The sequence below is a fragment of the Salvelinus fontinalis genome, chromosome 25, assembly GCF_029448725.1.
Source record: "Salvelinus fontinalis isolate EN_2023a chromosome 25, ASM2944872v1, whole genome shotgun sequence".
NCBI classification, from domain to species: domain Eukaryota; kingdom Metazoa; phylum Chordata; class Actinopteri; order Salmoniformes; family Salmonidae; genus Salvelinus; species Salvelinus fontinalis.
This window is the reverse complement of record NC_074689.1, coordinates 2,982,489-3,003,600: the sequence shown is the minus strand read 5'-3', so window position 1 is coordinate 3,003,600 and position 21,112 is coordinate 2,982,489. Positions and strand designations below refer to the sequence as shown.

General features: G+C 43.0%; 1 protein-coding gene across 2 annotated transcripts in view; it reads right to left on the bottom strand.

Annotated features, from left to right (window-relative positions):
- LOC129822760 (phosphatidate phosphatase LPIN2-like) overlaps positions 1-21,112 on the bottom strand; it is a 51,609-nt gene that overhangs the window by 10,918 nt on the left and 19,579 nt on the right. For both annotated transcript variants that reach the window (XM_055881144.1, XM_055881145.1), the window contains exons 2-4: positions 4,402-4,602; positions 587-682; positions 69-388 (exon numbers count right to left, since the gene is read on the bottom strand). In XM_055881144.1, the coding sequence (XP_055737119.1) occupies positions 69-388; positions 587-682; positions 4,402-4,593 (608 nt within the window). In that variant the 5' untranslated portion in view covers positions 4,594-4,602. The remainder of the gene's footprint in view (positions 1-68; positions 389-586; positions 683-4,401; positions 4,603-21,112) is intronic.

Below are 21,112 nucleotides of genomic sequence, written 5' to 3'. Positions count from 1 at the left end.
CCAAAAGCAGTGCACTATGTAGGGAATAAGGTGCCATTTTGTAGGTACCCCAACTTCCATGGATTTACCTGCTGTTGTTGTGTGTGCCACCGTGCTCATCGTCTGAACTCAGCTCACAGACCTCCTCCACACAAGCAGTGGGGGTCTGCTGCTCCTCCTTCCGGGGATCTGCTTTGTGCTTCCTCCTGCGTCTCTTCTTCTTTTTCCCTGCTGTGGTGCTGGGGGGGAGGAGGGGGGTGGAGGAGGAGGCCGGGTCCTCTAGGCACCCCTGGGGGGACTGCAGCCCACCCTCCAGACCCGACCCTCCAGCTCGAGACTCTCTGCCCCACCACAGAGCCTCCTCTGTGGTGGGGATGGGCGAAGTCACAAGGTGGGCAGGGACGATCTCCTGGGGCGGGGTGACAAAAAGAGAGATGAGTCACAAGTTTACGTCATAGAATGCGTCCTCAATGGCACCTTATTCCAAACAGTGCACTACTTTAGGTCAAAATAAGTGCTTTTTGGGGGGAATAGGGTGCCATTTGGGATACAGGAAGTAATAAGCTGTGTCAACAGTGGTTGACTAATACATTTTTTTTTAACTCACATTATGCTGCTCCGTTTCCTGAACAAAGAAGGCCTCTCCGTTGTCACCCAGCTTCATGTGCAACTCTACTGGTTCTCCATTGATCTCAATGTCAATCTGCAGCGGTAAAGGAAAGATCAGTCACCGATTTATGGAGGAACTCTGTATCAAGCATCTCAGACCAGAAGTGCTGATTCAGGATCAGTTTTGCCCATAAGTTTACATGGACAGGGGGCACTCCTACTCGAAGATGCTTGATATACTGTATACAGCCCAAAGCCAACTAACTGGAAGATGCAACTGAATTACTAGGCGGAACTGACGTTTAACTGAGACCTAGTAACCACATGAGAAGGTATGACTGAATTTGTCAAACAATCTCAAGCAACCCTTTATAATAATGTCCAGTAATAAACCAAGGCATTAATAAACAAACATTTTCCACACATTGTTATAGTGTGCTTGCTTAATTCAGCAAGACCACTCTAGATATTGGACACAGGCCTACTTCTTATTATGGTGTGCTTACATGCTCAAAATAACTTTTTTTATTTTGGCTAACACTATGCTATGGTTCCTGAATGCAAACTGGGCGAACAGATTACCTGCCTGCAGTGCATCATACTGTTTCCTGTTAAGCTTAATGGGATACGATGGGATTTTGGCAATGAGGCCCTATATCTACTTCCCCGGAGTCAGATGAACTCATGGATACCATGCGTATGTGTCTGTGTCCAGAATGAAGAAAGTTATAAGTAGTTTCACGAGCCAATGCTAGCAGATACCCATAGACTTCCAGTCATTACACTAATGCTAGTTAGCATTGTCTTGCGAAACTACCTGGCCTGGACCCCAGCCTAACGTCCTTCATACTGGACACTGAGATGTAAAAATGGTATCCACGAGTTTATCAACCTCCTCCTTGACTGTGTTTGTGCAGAAGGAATTGCCCTTCTGTCTATTGTTAAAAAATTACCCGCCGAAATTGTTGCAACCCCAATTACTAGCCTGTTCAACCTCTCTTTCGTATAGTCTGAGATCCCCAAATATTGGAAAGCTGCCACGGTCATCCCCCTCTTCAAAGGGGGAGACACTCTAGACCCAAACTGTTATAGACCTATATCCATCCTGCCCTGCCTTTCTAAAATCTTCGAAAGCCAAGTTAATAAACAGATCGACCATTTTGAATCCCACCGTACCTTCTCCACTATGCAATCTGGTTTCCGAGCTGGTCATGGGTGCATCTCAGCCACGCTCAAGGTCCTAAATAATATCATAACCACCATTGATAAAAGACAGTACTGTGCAGCCGTCTTCATTGACCTGGTCAAGACTTTCGACTCTGTCAATCACCGCATTCTTTTCGGCAGACTCAATAGCCTTGGCTTCTCAAATGACTGCCTCGCCTGGTTGACCAACTACTTCTCTGATAGAGTTCAGTGTGCCAAATCGGAGGGCATGTTGTACGGACCTCTGGCAGTCTCTATGGGGGTGCCACAGGGTTCAATTCTCGGGCCGACTCTTTTCTCTGTATATATCAATGATGACGCTCTTGCAGCTGGTGATTCTCTGATCCACCTCTACGCAGACGACACCATTCTGTATACATCTGGCCCTTCTTTGGACACTGTGCTAACAAACCTCTAAATGAGCTTCAATGCCATACAACACTCCTTCCGTGACCTCCAACTGCTTTTAAATGCTAGTAAAACTAAGTGCATGCTCTTCAACTGATTGCTGCCATCACCCTCCCGCCCGACTAACATCACTACTCTGGACGGTTCTGACTTAGAATATGTGGACAACTACAAATACCTAGTGTCTGGTTAGACTGTAAACTCTCCTTCCAGACTCACATTAAGCATCTCCAATCCAAAATTAAATCTAGAATCGGCTTCCTATTTCGCAACAAAGCCTTCTTCACTCATGCCGCCAAACATACCCTCGTAAAACTGACTATCCTACCGATCCTGGACTTTGGCGATGTCATTTACAAAATAGCCTCCAACACTCTACTCAGCAAACTGGGTGTAGTCTATCACAGTACCATCCGTTTTGTCACCAAAGCCCCATATACTACCCACCACTGCGACCTGTATGCTCTCATTGGCTGGCCCTCACTACATATCCGTCGCCAAACCCACTGGCTCCAGGTCCTCTATAAGTCTTTGCTAGGTAAAGCCCCGCCTTATCTCAGCTCACTGGTCACCATAGCAACACCCACCCATAGCAGGCGCTCCAGCAGGTATATTTCACTGGTCATCCCCAAAGCCAACACTTCCTTTGGCCCCCTTTTTTTCCAGTTCTCTGCTGCCAATGACAGGAACGAATTGAATTAAATCACTGAAGCCTTATATCTCCCTCTCTAACTTTAAGCATCAGCTGTCAGAGCAGCTTACCAATCACTGTACATGTACACAGCCAATCTGTAAATAGCACACCCACCTTTCTCATATTGTTACTTATCCTCTTGCTCTTTTGCACCCCAGTATCTCTACTTGCACATCATCATCTGCACATTTATCACTCCAGTATTAATGCTAAATTGTCATTATTTTTGCATCTAGGGCCTATTTATTGCCTTACCTCCCTACTCGTCTACATTTGCACACACTGTACATAGATTTTTCTATTTTTCCTTTCTTTGTGTTATTGACTGTACGTTTGTTTATGTGTAACTCTGTGTTGTTGTTTTTGTCGCACTGCTTTGCTTTATCTTGGCCAGGTCGCAGTTGTAACTGGAGAACTTGTTCCCAACTGGGCTACCTGGTTAAATAAAGGTGAAATAAATAAATAAAATAAAGGTGCTCTAAGGAGGGATACTGATACCACCTTAGTTTAGTCTGACCTTCACACAGGCTGAGGAGGCTCAGGCTAAACATCTATTTGGGATGCAGACAGAGTATTAATGGTCTGTTTCCGTAAAGAGAATAAAGAGACACTTGACTCAAGAGATATGCGATGAGGGGGAAATGTTTTCTGTCCATCAATAATGCAACCAGTGCAGTAGCTATACGAGTTTCCAAAAGGATCTTATAAAAGATAGCACCATCACCAAATCAACTACCTGATGCTGGGTCAATCATTCCACACTGTTACTTCACATTCCTCTCTGTACTGTATAAAGGCCAGCTCTCCTCTTCGCTATGCAGAGACAAATCTAAAATTGGGTTGCCATAGTGACTGAGGCGAACGGTAGCAGAAGCAGTACAGCGCTGTTCCTGCCAGCGTCCCAAACGGCATCTTATTCACTATTTAGTGCACTACTTTTGACCAGAGCCCTAATGGGCCCTGGTCAAAAGTAGGGCACTAAATAGGGAACATGGTGCCATTTGGGATACAGCCGCAGTGTCTCAGGGATGATGAGCTAGCCTGGTAGTCCTCCCCCTATTCACTCTCCTCTCTCAGGAGGAAGGTTAATACCTGGATCTGTGTCAGGCAGAAGCACCTCCACACAGCAATATGAAATGGCCCTAATTGCATGTCAGTTATGCATGTGACAGAGGGTAACAAAGACATGCAACCCTGTCATACTAAACTGCTATGACAGACCTGGACAAATGTTGTCGACATCCATCTGCCAAAGATGGGGAATACAGCAAAAAGGTATGCATCCCAAATAGCACACTATTCCTAATATATTGTATCACTTTTAACCAGTCTTATGGGTCCTAGTCAAAAGTAGTGCACTGTATGAGGAAATAGGGTGCCATTTGGAACATATGGGGGTGAGGTCATCCTTGGCCACGTGCGTTCTGCTTACAGTTTGAGGAAGCTCTGCTTGACTATACCCCCACCCCTCTCATTCTCTCTTCCTCAGTTAACCACAAACTCACCACTTTCTCCTTGGAGCGCAGCACGCCAAGTTTCCCGAACCGTACATGGAAAGGGGAGCAGTGGAAGGTCCCGTTAGGCTGTCTGACCACCACCACGTCGATGCAGCCGGACAGCGTGGCCTGGTTGATGCCCTTATACAGCTCCTTCACAGTCACCAGCACCTGGCCTGCCAGCTGGCCCACGTAGTTCATGGTGTCTACCTGTGGATCGCACACTGCCATTAGTGAAGATCAAATTAACTGCCAGTAATAAAGGTCAAATTATTTATTATTGTCTGATGTCCAATCCTCTCTGAGCTGAAGGGGTAAAATGGCTGCCTATTGTATTGCTGAGCAAAGGGATGGGCCATTCTTGGGAGATTCTCAATTGGTTTTGATAACTCCTCTGTCCTCCATCCTCTCCTCCTTTGAAAAAGGTCAATGGTAATTGAGGAGAGGAAACGTGGAAACAAATGCACGTATATGAAATGAGAATGTGTGAAGTGGTAATAATTCATTTTAGAGATAAAAGGACAATTAACATTTTGTTTTGAAATGTGTGCATGCTTTAATCCTCTGAGAAAACAACAGCTGATTAAAGGGGGTGTGGCAGATTTCGGCTGAGGAGACTCCACGGGAGGAAGCAATCGAGGTCAGAGGCAGACTCCTCCGTTCACCTAATAACGATAGACACTTGTCGAACACTCAACCACTTATCGGTTTCCAGGTCACGGAGGAGAGATGACGGAATCGTCGAGGAGAGGACGGTCTTTTTCCTAAATGAGAATCTCCCCTTGATTCAAAAGGGTCATCATCATCATCATTTGAAAGCTATCAGGTCAAAAGTTGAAGGATCTAAGGTAGGCCAATCACAAGACACGGTAATCTCTGTTGCCGAGTAGATCCAGGAAACAAAGCTTGCGTACCATAATCCCATCAATCTATGAGTTGCAGGAAATACAGTGACGATTCACACATTGTAACGTGACGACTTTCATTTACCACAAACACAGACGAGAAAGACAAAGCACAAGACAACAGAGCCATGCTGCAACCACTGCCAGATGAGGGGAAAATAAACTAGAATTTGAATCTCACTCTCTGAACACAAAAGTTTCAAACGATCAGAGCAGTTGAACCAAGTTGAATGGAACGTCTGAATTCATATAATACCGAGAAATAAAAATAAAATTTAGTTCTGAAAGAACATTTCAGATTCAGCAGGGGATTTTGGGCTCCCGAGTGGTGCAACGGTCTAAGAAACTACATCTCAGTGCAAGAGGCAACACTAAAGTCCCTGGTTCGAATCCAGACTGAATCACATCCGGCCGTGATTGTGAGTCCCATAGGGCGGTGCACATTTGGTTTGGCTGTCATTGTAAATAAGAATTTGTTCTTAACTGACTTGCCTAGTTATATTAAATAAAAATTAATGTGTAAAGACTATGTTAGCTAGGCCTAATGTATTGGTAAAATGGGACCAAACAAATCTCTAGATGTGGCTGCGGTTAGATAGAGTAATACTTACAGATTCATGTTTAAAAAGGACATTACATTTATAAATCAACATGTGTTTTCAGACCTCCAAAGTACTCCAATGTCAAGAGGAAACCACATCCCAAAACAGTGGTTGTGTAGATCCAGTTATACACCTTCACCCCAAATGAATGGAAAAGATAAGCACTGAATAACTTTCCTGCTATTGGGACACTGCCTCAACTAACCTTGTTGTTCCGGAGCTCCCTAAACACAGAGGGTCTGTCCCATTTCCCAAAAAGAGTCCCTGACAGCAGCAGACTAATCAGGCCTTCTACGGCAGTGCTGCATTCAGAATCAGATCACACCAGCAGCATGATGGCTGGGGTCCAGGCCAGGTTCCCATTGGTCACCATATGCATCGCCAATGGCACACTATTCCTTAAATAGTGCACTAGTTTTGACCAGGGCCCAAAGCATTGCTATCATTTTAAGGGGCATACGCTCCTAAAGATTTTGCTTTGCTACCTGGAATTTTTATGTGGGAGCACCAGTGCCCCTAGAAAATAAATCACCAAGGTAAAGATGGTTGTAATGATTTCTTCGCTGTCCCGCAGCCTTAGTAGTACACGAAGATGTGGTGACACAGAAAGAAAGGAACAGGGAGAGCTTCTGTAAGAGATGAGCTTCAAAAGTAGCTAGGATTCATATTGGCTGAGCCAATGTAGGCTGTTTTTTTGTGCAAGCTATATTTAGTTATTGTGTTACTTTTTACTTTAGTTTATTTGGTAAATATTTTCTTAACTCTTTCTTGAACTGATTGTTGGTCAAGGGCTTGTAAGTAAGCATTTCACAGTAAGGTCTACACCTGTTGTATTCGGCGCATGTGACAAATGAAGTTTGATATGATTTGATTGCTCATTCTCAATATCTAAAATAGTTTTTTCTGGTGCTCCTAAACTCTGTATTATGTTATTGCTGGATATCCTTATCATTAAAAAAAATGCAATATGCAGTTACTACTACAATTATGATTTTTCAACGCCGATACCGATTATTGGAGGACCAATAAAAGCAAATACTGATCAAATCGGCCGATTTTATTTTTTTATATACAGTTATCACAAAAGTGAGTACACCCCTCACATTTTTGTAAATATTTGAGTGTATCTTTTCATGTGACAACACTGAGGAAATGACACTTTGCTACAATGTAAAGTAGTGAGTGTACAGCTTGTACAGTGGGGAGAATAAGAATACGATTTTGCATGTTTTCCTACTTACAAAGCATGTAGAGGTCTGTAATTTTTCAGAAAATCCAAAAATCACATTGTATGATTTTTAAGTAATTCATTTGCATTTTATTGCATGACATAAGTATTTGATACATTATAAAGCAGAACTTAATATTTGGTACAGAAAAATTTGTTTGCAATTACAGAGATCATACATTTCCTGTAGTTCTTGACCAGGTTTGCACACACTGCAGCAGGGATTTTGGCCCACTCCTCCATACAGACCTTCTCCAGATCCTTCAGGTTTCGGGGCTGTCGCTGGGCAATACGGACTTTCAGCTCCCTCCAAAGATTTTCTATTGGGTTCAGGTCTGGAGACTGGCTAGGCCACTCCAGGACCTTGAGATGCTTCTTACGGAGCCACTCCTTAGTTGCCCTGGCTGTGTGTTTCGGGTCGTTGTCATGCTGGAAGACCCAGCCAAACCAATCTTCAATGCTCTTACTGAGGGAAGGAGGTTGTTGGCCAAGATCACACGATACATGGCCCCATCCATCCTCCCCTCAATACGGTGCAGTCGTCCTGTCCCCTTTGCAGAAAAGCATCCCCAAAGAATGATGTTTCCCCCTCCATGCTTAAAGGTTGGGATGGTGTTCTTGGGGTTGTACTCATCCTTCTTCTTCCTCCAAACACGGCGAGTGGAGTTTAGACCAAAAAGCTCTATTTTTGTCTCATCAGACCACATGACCTTCTCCCATTCCTCCTCTGGATCATCCAGATGGTCATTGGCAAACTTCAGACGGGCCTGGACATGCGCTGGCTTGAACAGGGGGACCTTGCGTGCGCTGCAGGATTTTAATCCATGACGGCGTAGTGTGTTACTAATGGTTTTCTTTAAGACTGTGGTCCCAGCTCTCTTCAGGTCATTGACCAGGTCCTGCCGTGTAGTTCTGGGCTGATCCCTCACCTTCCTCATGATCATTGATGCCCCCTGAGGTGAGATCTTGCATGGAGCCCCAGACCGAGGGTGATTGACCGTCATCTTGAACTTCTTCCATGTTCTAATAATTGCGCCAACAGTTGTTGCCTTCTCACCAAGCTGCTTGCCTATTGTCCTGTAGCCCATCCCAGCCTTGTGCAGGTCAACAATTTCATCCCCGATGTCCTTACACAGCTCTCTGGTCTTGGCCATTGTGGAGAGGTTGGAGTCTGTTTGATTGAGTGTGTGGACAGGTGTCTTTTATACAGGTAATGAGTTCAAACAGGTGCAGTTAATACAGGTAATGAGTGGAGAACAGGAGGGCTTCTTAAAGAAAAACTAACAGGTCTGTGAGAGCCGGAATTCTTACTGGTTGGTAGGTGATCAAATACTTATGTCATGCAATAAAATGCAAATTAATTACTTAAAAATCATACAATGTGATTTTCTGGATTTTTGTTTGAGATTCCGTCTCTCACAGTTGAAGTGTACCTATGATAAAAATTACAGACCTCTACATGCTTTGTAAGTAGGAAAACCTGCAAAATCGGCAGTGTATCAAATACTTGTTCTCCCCACTGTATAACAGTGTAAATTTGCTGCCCCCTCAAAATAACTCAACACACAGCCATTAATGTCTAAACCGCTGGCAACAAAAGTGAGTACACCCCTAAGTGAAAATGCCCAAATTGGGCCCAAAGTGTCAATATTTTGTGTGGCCACCATCATTTTCCAGCACTGCCTTAACCATCTTGGGCATGGAGTTCACCAGAGCTTCACAGGTTGCCACTGGAGTCCTCTTCCACTCCTCCATGACAACATCACGGAGCTGGTGTATGTTAGAGACTAGAGGTCGACCGGTTAAATCGGAATGGCCGATTAATTAGGGACGATTTCAAGTTTTCATAACAATCGGAAATCGGTATTTTGGGGGCGCCGATTTGCCGATTTTTTTATTTTGTATTTTTTTTACACCTTTATTTAATATTTATTTAACTAGGCAAGTCAGTTAAGAACACATTCTTATTTTCAATGACGGCCTAGGAACGTTCTGCCTCATTCAGGGGCAAAACGACAGATTTTTAACCTTGTCAGCTCGGGGGATCCAATCTTGCAACCTTACAGTTAACTAGTCCAATGCGCTAACACCTGATTACATTGCACTCCACGAGGAGCCTGCCTGTTACGCGAATGCAGTAAGCTAAGGTAAGTTGCTAGCTAGCATTAAACTTATCTTATAAAAAACAATCAATGACTGTCATTGCTCCAATGTGTACTTAACCATAAACATCAATGCCTTTCTTAAAATCAATACACAAGTATATATTTTTAAACCTGCACATTTAGCTAAAAGAAACCCAGGTTAGCAGGCAATATTAACCAGGTGAAATTGTATCATTTCTCTTGCGTTCATTGCACGCAGAGCCAGGGTATATGCAACAGTTTGGGCCGCCTGGCTCTTTGCGAACTAATTTGCCAGAATTTTATGTAATTATGACATAACATTGAAGGTTGTGCAATGTAACAGGAATATTTAGACTCATGGATGCCACCCGTTAGATAAAATACGGAACAGAATAAACGTTTTGTTTTCGAGGTGATAGTTTCCGGATTAGTCAAAGGTATATGGTTTAGAGAGAAATAGTCGACGCGTTATAATTCCTGTAATAACTTGTGGCTGAACTTGAAAGGGGTTCCTTCGTTATTTTACGGTTCATGTCTTCCATAGAGAATGTCTTGATCTACTTCAAATAAGGTCTGTGTTTCACGGAGGAGCAGACTGACAGGGGACCATGCAGACAAGCTCTGCTTTCTGCACTACAACCTAAAACTTCTTAACTGGGGATATTGAAGACCCATGAAAGCTGGTGGTTCGTTTTAACATATGTTCATGTTATTTGAGACTAAATTGATTTTATTTATGTATTATATTAAGTTAAAATAAATGTTCATTGTTCATTCAGTATTGTTGCAATTGTCATTATTACAAAAATGTGTGTGTGTATGAGATATATATATATATATATTTAAAAAAAATATATATATATATATCATTTATATTTTTTTATTATATCGGCCAATTAATCGTTTTTTTTGTCCTCCAATAATCGGTATCGGCGTTGAAAAATCATAATCGGTCGACCTCTATTAGAGACCTTGCACTCCTCCACCTTCCGTTTGAGGATGCCCCACAGATGCTCAATAGGGTTTAGGTCTGGAGACATGCTTGGCCAGTCCATTACCTTTACCCTCAGCTTCTTTAGCAAGGCAGTGGTCGTCTTGGAGGTGTGTTTGGGGTCGTTATCATGTTGGAATACTGCCCTGTGGCCCAGTCTCCGAAGGGAGGGGATCATGCTCTGCTTCAGTATGTCACAGTACATGTTGGCATTCATGGTTCCTTCAATGAACTGTAGCTCCCCAGTGCCAGCAGCACTCATGCAGCCCCAGACCATAACACTCCCACCACCATGCTTGACTGTAGGCAAGACACACTTGTCATTGTACTCCTCACCTGGTTGCCACCACACAAACTTGACACCATCTGAACCAAATAAGTTTATCTTGGTCTCATCAGACCACAGGACATGGTTCCAGTAATCCATGTCCTTAGTCTGCTTGTCTTCAGCAAACTGTTTGCGGGCTTTCTTGTGCATCATCTATAGAAGAGGCTTCCTTCTGGGACAACAGCCATGTAGACCAATTTGATGCAGTGTACGGCGTATGGTCTGAGCACTGACAGGCTGACCCCCCACCCCTTCAACCTCTGCAGCAATGCTGGCAGCACTCATACATCTATTTCCCAAAGACAACCTCTGGATATGACACTGAGCATGTGCACTCAACTTCTTTGGTCGACCATGGCGAGGCCTGTTCTGAGTGGAACGTGTCCAGTTAAACCGCTTTATGGTCTTGGCCACCGTGCTGCAGCTCAGTTTCAGCGTCTTGCCAATCTTCTTATAGCCCATGCCATCTTTATGTAGAACAACAATTCTTTTTTTCAGATCCTCAGAGAGTTCTTTGCCATGAGGTACCATGTTGAACTTCCAGTGACCAATCAGTATGAGGGAGTGTGAGAGCGATGACACCAAATTTAACACACCTACACCATGAGTCACATGACACCGGGCAGGGAAAATGGCTAATTGGGCCCAATTTGGACATTTTCACTTAGGGGTGTACTCACTTTTGTTGCCAGCGGTTTAGACATTAATGGCTGTGTGTTGAGTTATTTTGAGGGGACAGCAAATTTACACTGTTATACAAGCTGTACACTCACTACTTTACATTGTAGCAGTGTCATTTCTTCAGTGTTGTCACATGAAAATAAATACTCAAATATTTACAAAAATGTGAGGGGTGTACTCACTTTTGTGATATACTGTATATTTGTAATAATGACAATTACAACAATACTGAATGAACACTTATTTTAACTTATTATAATACATAAATCAAATCAACTTAGTCTCAAATAAATAATGAAACATTTTCAATTTGGTTTAAATAATGCAGAAACACAGTGTTGGAGAAGAAAGTAAAAGTGCAATATGTGCCATGTAAAAAAGCTAATGTTTAAGTTCCTTGCTCAGAACATATGAAAAATGGTGGTTCCTTTTAACATGAGTCTTCAATATTCCCAGGTAAGAAGTTTTAGGTTGTAGTTGTTATAGGACTATTTCTCTCTATACCATTTGTTTTTCATAGACCTTTGACTATTGGATGTTCTTATAGGCACTATAGTATTGCCAGCCTAATCTCGGGAGTCGATAAGCTTGAAGTCATAAACAGCGCTGTGAAGCAAGAATTGTGAAAAGCTGCTGGCAAACGGAGGAAAGTGTGGTTTGAATGAATGCTTACGAGCCTGCTGCTGCCTACCACTGCTCAGTCAGACTGCTCTATCTTATATCAAATCATAGACTTAATTATAACATAATAAAACACACAGAAATATAAGCCTTAGGTCATTAATATGGTGAAATCCGGAAACTATCATTTAGAAAACAAAATGTTTATTCTTTCAGTGAAATACGGAACCGTTCCGTATTTTATCGAATGGGTGGCAACCCTAAGTCTAAATATTGCTGTTATTGCACAACCTTCAATGTTAAGTCATAATTATGTAAAATTCTGGCAAATTAATTACGGTCTTTGTTCGTGAGAAATGGTCTTCACACAGTTTGCAACGAGCCAGGCAACCTAAACTGCTGCATATACCTGGACTCTGCTTATTAATTTTAACTTTATTTAACTAGGCAACTCAGTTAAAAACAAATTCTTATTTTCAATGACGGCCTAGGAACAGTGGGTTGTTCAGGGGCAGAACGACAGATCTTTACCTCGTCAGCTCGGGGATTCGATCTTGCAACCTTCCGCTTACTTGTCCAACGCTCTAACCACTAGGCTACCTGCCGCCCCATGCTTACACTGAACGCAAGAGAAGTAACACAGTTTCAGGCAACGCATTGATTACATGCAATGCTGGACAAGCTAGTTAAACTAGTAATATCATCAACCATGTGTAGTTAACTAGTGATTATGTTAAGATTGCTCGTTTTTTACAAGACAAGGTAAATGCTAGATAGCAAATTACCATGGCTCCTTGCTGCCTGCACTCGCAAAACAGGTGGTCAGCCTGCCACTCAGTCTCCTCGTGGATTGCAATATAATCGTTGTCCAAACATGCCGATTACCGATTGTTATGAAAACTTGAAATCTGCCCTAATTAAATCGGCCATTCTGATTAAATCGGTCGACCTCTAGTTACCACATCCATTTTTTTACTAAAAAATGTATGATATAAACCCATAAATGCCCAATGAGCTTAGTTCAACTGTGGTATCCCAACAGAAGCCAAATATAACGTTGTTTTACCAATGTTTGTAAACAAAGTAAAATGTAAACACAGTGTATCTTCAAAATATGTTTAAACTATAATGTTGATATCATGGATGGTCAGTCCTTGCATCCAAAGCTCTTTCTATGAATTTGAGTGCCTCTACATTTCTACAGCCCCATCACTTAACGTTTAACTAAATAGTTGCGGGGAATTGCTTTGTTGTTTCAACTACAGATTGCTGCTTTAATACCTAACATAGTTTTCATTGTGTTCCTAAAAGTCTCATTGTGTACCCCTACATTTTCCAACTTAGGAGCACAAGTGCTCAAACCATGCCTTGTGTGCTCAAAACATAAATGTGTGCATGCTCAAACCATTCCTTATGTGTGGGGTATAGTGTAGTGTGGTGTGCAATAGAGCAGAGATGGGACTACATTAGGAAAATGCTGTGTGCTCAAACCATGAAATGTGTACATGAAATGTGTGCATGAAATGTGTGCATGCTCAAACCATGCCTTGTGTGTGTGTGTGGTGTGGTGTGTGTGTGTGTGGTTTGGTGTGTGGTGTACAGTAGAGCAGATATGAGACTCCATAGGAAAATGCTGTCTAAGCTCTCTTTGTTCACATGGTGTGTGGTGTGGCGATAATAGAAGACCACAAACATTTAAATCCACAAACTCAGATCCAACCAAGCTGACTGAATGTGGGCATTAGAATACAAGGCTACTTCCTCTCAAAGCTTGCAACCCTACTTAGAATGCATTAGGTGTGATCTAGTTCACACTGACTGAGGTGGTAAGTTGGTAGTGAATGCCTTTCTCGCCCACATTCATAGACTTAAGCGAGGCTCACAGTCAAGGAAGAACACAGTTTTACTTCCAACCTGGGGCCATAGATCTCAAGCGTCTCAGAGTAAGTGCTGATTTGGGATCAGTTTTGATTTTAGATCACAATGAATAAGATGCAGGACAGGGGGAGCTGATCCTAGATCAACAATCCTACTCTGAGAAGCTTGATGCATATGTAATTGAAGTGTAGCTATTAACTGCCCGTAGCAAAAGTCAAATTATTTATTATTGTCTGATGTCCAATCCTCACTGAGCTGAAGGGGTAAAATGGCAGCCTATTGTATTGCTGTGTGGCAGATTTCGGCTGAGGAGACTCCACGGGAGGAAGCAATCGAGGACAGAGGCAGACTCCTCCGTTCACCTAATAACCATAGACACTTGTCGAGCACTCAACCACTTATCGGTTTCCAGGTCACGGAGGAGAGATGACGGAGGAATCGAAGAGAGGACGGTCTTTTTCCTAATGATTCAAAAGGGTCATCATCATCATCAGAAAGCTATCAGGTCAAAAGTTGAAGGATCTAAGGTCAGCCAATCACAAGACACGGTAATCTCTGTTGCCGAGTAGATCCAGGAAACAAAGCTTGCGCACCATAAACCCATCAATCTATGAGTTGCAGGAAATACAGTGACGATTCACACATTGTAACGTGACGACTTTCATTTACCACAAACACAGACGAGAAAGACAAAGCACAAGACAACAGAGCCATGCTGCAACCACTGCCAGTTGAGGGGAAAGGAAACTAGAATTTGAATCTCACTCTCTGTCTGAACACAAAAGTTTCAAACGATCAGAGCAGTTGAACCAAGTTGAATGGAGAATGGAACGTCTGAATTCATATAATACAGAGAAATACAAATAAAATGTAGTTCTGAAAGAACATTTCAGATTCAGCAGGGGATTTGTAAAGACCATGTTAAGCTAGGCCTAATGTCTTGGTAAAATGTCCCCAATTCTGTATAGAGGAAAATGGGACCAAACACAAATCTCTAGATGTGGTTGCGGTTACTTACAGATTCACGTTTAAAAGGACATTACACTTACAAATCAACATATGTTTTCAGACCTCCAAAGTACTCTAACATCAAGATGAAATCACTTCAAGACATTAGTTGTGTAGATCCAGTTATATACCTTCACCAAAAACAAATCTCTAGATGTGGCTGCGGATCAAGCAACACAAAAACATGTTTATCAGCGAGATGGAAGTGTTACTAACGTTAGTATATGGGGTTACGGTGAGTATTTGGACATAGACAAACACTCCATCCTCAGATGGCGGCAGTAACCAGGTCTAGTTGCTGAGCCTTTATTTGCACACATGCGCTGCCAATTAAGGCGATCGACAGTCGGTGTCCCAGCTGGCAGAGTCACGAGGCTGCTGGCTTTTGTTGAAGCCTTTTGTTTGTTTTTGAGTCTTTAGTTCTGGCATGCCTTTTTGTATTTTTTTTCCTTAACATCAAAGAGGATAAATAATTAAATACTGGACTGAAACAGAATCTTTATGCAGTGCATGTTTGGCTTAGTCTAACCAAACACAGCGACAAAGCCATAGCCCTAACATTATTCAAACTTCAACAACCGGCAATCAAACTTCTCAAGACACTGAAATAAAAAGCATCCTGCCTGCAAAACCCCCCAATGTACTCTTAAATCTCTACACTGTACATTCCTCTCTAGGTTTAGTCATTCTAGGGTTTTTCCTGTCCACTGTGCTTTCGCTTTTGCTTTGCTTGCTTTGGGGTGTGGCTGTGACTCTGTGTATCTGCTCATAAGACAGGTCCATTTTAGCATGTAAATCTTTGTAGGGCAAACTCAAAAATGTTTTTGGGGATGCATGCCAGCAAAGCCACGACACAACAATAAACAATGCATGAATTGCACTTTAACTGTGACAAACTGTGCCCACAAACTGTTAGGGCCTACATAAAGCTGTCCCAACAGCAGTCCCAACACTTTACCACTGCTACACCTGGCTATCAGCGGAGCCTTGTCTGGCAATGAAAAAGTTAATTCAGCCTCATTTACTACCTTTTTAAAATACATAGCTGAAATGGCTGACTTGCTTAAACAAATGTGGTTTCTACTGACCATTGATATGTACAAACTATGGTATAAGGAAACGATGAGTGGATAAGAGGCAATCCGTAATTTTGATTAAGACATGTGCGAGCTAAGACGGACGTAGTCAATATAACTATTTGTTTACCACTATTGAAATGTACAGTGACAGAATTCAGAACATGGGTCGTTCTTACAGTATGCTCCCTGTACACCAAGTCAAAACCGTAGGATAAATAAAGGGGTCATAAGCAGACAATGAAAGCTCTTACAATAAAGTGCAATATGTGCCATGTAAGAAAGCTAACGTTTAAGTTCCTTGCTCAGAACATATGAAAGCTGGTGGTTCAATATTCCCAGTTCTTCAATATTCCCATTAATAAGTTTTAGGTTGTAGTTATTATAGGAATTATGACGCGTCGACTATTTCTCTCTATACCATTTGTATTTCCTATACCTTTGTCTATTGGTTGTTCTAATAGGCACTTTAGTATTGCCAGCCTAATCTCAGGAGTTGATAGGCTTGAAGTCATAAATAGCGCTGTGAAGCAAGCATTGCTAAGAGCTGCTGACAAACGCAGTAAAGTTTGAATGAATACTTACGAGCCTGCTGCCGCCTACCACCGCTCAGTCAGACTGCTCTATCAAATCATAGATTTAATTATAAAATAATAAACACAGGAATCGTCTGATTAATCAGTAGCGGCTTTTTTTGGTCCTCCAATAATCAGTATCGGTCAACCTCTATTTTGTAAGTAAGATGTTGACATGATCAGTCCAATCAAAGCTACTGTAGATATAACGTGATTTGACGTAATTTTTTATCTGTGACCAATGACCATGAGCCTTTCTTGGATGGGCACTTCTACTGTAACTCTATGGCAGCACCCAAGGGCGCTTGAACATTCTAGCTCTCCCTATAGATTTTTTGGTGACGTAGTGTCCCCATGAGTGAGAACACTGAGCCAATCACGGCGCAACTAGAGCATATTACCAACCCCTACGCTCTGTATTTTCCGCTGACTTCCCCTCCACCACAGAAAGCACTGAGCTAGGCTGAAGCAGATGCATTTTGGAGCTGCCTTACTCAGGAAACCAAAAAAAACATTGTTTACAAACTGACACTGTATGTGACTCGTATTAATGCCAAAATAACATGCAAAACAGGCAAACAAGGGAGGGGCTCAACACCCTTTGAATATGACCGGTGTCAGTAAACGTCGGCAAAAAACAACAACCTTCAGTCACCAACGCTGTAGATAACATGACAACAGCCTAACCAGCTCTGCTAGGGCCAGTCAAATGGTCAGAGTGAGGTGTTCTCTTATTTGTGTCTGGAAGTAGCTAGCAAGCTAGCCAACGTTAGCCAGTTGGCTCGGGTGCAGAACACTCGGCTCAACCCTAATCCTCAACCAGAGCTTCCGTTGTGCGCTCTGAACGCTCCAAGAGCGAAATGCTCTGAATTTACTAACGGAACGAAAATCTGACAACTCCCAGCACTCCACACCCATTATAACCAGCGGCATTACAGAGGCCTTCATGGCATATGAACCTAAAATATTGAGTTCTTCATAGCCGACTGGCATAATACTCTGGGCTCATCCATTAACACCAAGTAAAACAAATCAAAATCATACATTCGTTGTTTACCAGTTTGTGTAGGCCTAAATGAGGGAGCAGAAAGGCATTGAAATATTTTAAAAGTTGTAGAGATGGATTGACTGAGTGTACAAAACATTAAGAACACTTGCTCTTTCCATGACATGGGCTGACCATGTGAATCCATTGAAAGCTATGATCCCTTATTGAGTGTATATGAAGGGGACAGGTTAAAGTCTCGAGACAATTGAAACATGGATTGTGTACGTGTGCCATTCAGAGGGTGAATGGGAAGACAACATTTTTAAGTGCGGGGTATGGTAGTAAGTGCCAGGCGCACTGGTTTGTGTAAAGAACTGCATGCAACGCAGCTGGGTTTTTCACACTCAACAGTTTCCCGTGTGTATCAAGAATGGTCCACCACCCAAAGAACATAAAGCCAACTTCACACAACTGTGGGAAGCATTGGAGTCAACATTGGCCAGCATCCATGTGGAACGCTTTCGACACCTTGTAGGGTCCATGCTTAGGCGAATTGAGGCTGTTTTGAGGGCAAAAGGGTGGGTGCTCAGTGTATATCTATATTGGGAAGGAAAGTAAAGGGGATACCTAGTCAGTTGCAAAACTAAATGCATTCAACCGAAATGTGTCTTCCGCATTTAACCCAACCCTCTGAATCAGAGGTGCGGGGGGCTGCCTTAATCGATGTCCACGTCATCGGCACCAGGGGAGCAGTTGTTGTTGGGGGTTAACTGCCTTGCTCAAGGGCAAAAACTGCAGATTTCCCCACCTTGCCGAATCTGGGATCTAAACCAGTGACCAACGCTGTTAACAGCTAGGCTACCTGTCCCCCACTGTAGGGGCCTGTAAGGTCATATTGTTTTCTGATAATCGCATAATGCTGTCTGTGTAACTCTAATAACCTGATGGCACTTGTGTTGTTGGTAACAACAGCCTCAGCAAATATTTAGTTTTATCTGCTGCCCCATACAGTTTATAGACAAAGGGTTTAGCAGTCCCTCGTGGCTGCAGCCCGGGCACAGATTACTGCTGTCTGCAGCACAGAGGTCAGTTAGGCCTATAGGCAGTGTCTAAAATGGCACCCTAATCCCTACGGGCCCTGGTCAAAAGTAGTGTACTATGTAGAGAACAGTGTGCAATTTGGGACGCATTCATAAACAGTGCTACAGTACCACAGAGTTCACTAATAAAAACCAAAAAGCCAACAGTAACAGTGGCACTTAAAAAGCTATTTTGTTTGGGGAGGATTTTTCTGATCTTGATGCTTTTGGGCCCATTCATTTACATGTTCCACTGTAGAAGAGTGATTTGATGGATTTAAAAAAAAAATGCATGATGAACATATATATAAAAAAGGTACACAGTACAGTGCACACACACGCAGTAGAGGTCATTGCCAAGGCACAACTCCAAAACAAAATCTTTGCGTGTGGTATAGGAGAATGTGTTGAAACCGCCCTCGTTTCATTAACACAAAAGTAGGACACAGAATATAGCAAAATAACATAACTCCACAATAACCATGTTTAAGCACAGGGCCAGATCCAGGCATACGCGACATAAGCGGTCGCTTAGAACAACCCTGGCAGCTAGAGGGCCCCGACCCCCCCAAAAAAAGTTTTGAGGAACTCAGTTGGGGTCTCAGCTTACTATTGAGAGTAAGAATAGCATAATACACGAGGAGCAATTTCGAAATTTGGTTGCGCATCAGCAGTTTGTTTGTACAAAAAGTACTGTAATTTCTGAACAGTTCATCCGATGTGGATGAAAATACCGCCAAATGAAAGCTGACAGTCTGCACTTAAACCCCACAGTCATTGCATCATTTAAAATCTAAAGAGCTGGAGTACAAACCCAAAACAACAACAAAATTGTCACTTTTCCAATAGTTTTGGAGCCAACTGTATATTTTGATTTTCTACCAACGGAGGCACTCAAAGCACTCTACAGAGTAAGGGGGAGACTCACCTCATCCACCACCAATGTGCAGCACCCACCTGGGTGATGTACGTCCACCATTTTTTAACAAGAATGCTCACCACACATCAGCTATCAGATGGAGTGGTGAGGAGTGATATGCCAATTAGGAATGAGGGGGATGATTTGGTGGTCATGATGGAATGGGGCCAGGTTGGGAATTTAGCCATGACACTGGGATTAACACCCCTAACTCTTACGATAATTGTCATGGGATTTTTTATGATCACAGAGAGTTAGGACACCCATTTAACGTCTCATCCGAAAGACAGCACCCTACGCAGGGCAAAGTCCTTAGACCAGTGGGAAGAGTGCCCCCTACAACCCTCCAACACCACTTCCAGCAGAATCTGGTCTACCATCCAGGGATCGACCAGGATCAACCCTGCTTAGCTTCAGAGGCAAGCCAGCAGTGGTATGCACGGTGGTATGTTGCTGACATGTCAGCTAGGCTTGAGCGGTATACTGTATATACCGTATACCGGGGTATTAGGAAATAGCCACAGGATGGTTTTTCAATACCGTCAAATAAAATGTTATTGGTCACATACACATGGTTAGCAGATGTTAATGTGAGCGTAGTGAAACGCTTGTGCTTCTAGTTCCGACAGTGCAGTAATATCTAACAACTACCTAATACACACAAATCTAAGTAAAGGGATGGAATAAGAATATGTACATATAAGTATATGGATGAGCGATGACCGAGCGGCATAGGCAAGATGCAATAGAATACAGTATATACACATATGAGATGAGTAATGCAAGATATGTAAACATTAATAAAGTGGCATTATTAAAGTGACTAGTGATCCATTTATTGAAGTGGCCAATGATTTTGAGTCTGTATGTGGGCAGCAGCCTCTCTGTCAGTGTTGACTGTTTAACAGTCTGATGGCCTTGAGATAGAAGCTGTCTCTCGGTCCCAGCTTTGATGCACCTGTACTGACCTCGCTTTCTGGATGGTAGCGGGGTGAACAGGCAGTGGCTCGGGGGGTGGTTGTCCTTGATCTTTTTGGCCTTCCTGTGCCATTGGGTGCTGTAGGTGTCCTGGAGGGCAGGTAGTTTGCCTCTGGTGACGCGTTGTGCAGACTGCACCACCCTCTGGAGAGCCTTGCGGTTGTGGGCGGTGCAGTTGCCGTACCAGGCGGTGATACAGCCTGACAGGATGCTCTCAATTGCGCATCTGTAAAAGTTTGTGAGGGTTTTAGGTGATAAGCCACATTTCTTCAGCCTCCTGAGGTGCCCCACACTGTCTGTGATGTGTACGCCGAGGAACCTAAAACTTTCCATCTTCTCCACTGCTGTCCCGTCAATGTGGATAGGGGGGCGCTCCCTCTGCTGTTTCCTGAAGTCCACGATCATATCATTTGTTTTGTTGAAGTTGAGTGAGAGGTTGTTTTCCTGACACCACACTCCGAGTGCCCTCACTTCCACTTCCTCCCTGTAGTTTGTCTCGTCGTTGTTGGTAATCAAGCCCACTACTGATATGTCGTCTGCAAACTTGATGATTGAGTTGGAGACGTTCATAGCCACGCAGTCATGGGTGAACGGGGAGAACAGGAGGGGGCTGAGCACGCACCCTTGTGGGGCCTAATTCTTTGAAGTTTTTCTATAAATGTTAATATTTGTAGCTACTTTTTAAGTAAATACCTGCAGTCAATTTATGCAATATGTTAGAAGATAAAGCAGATTGC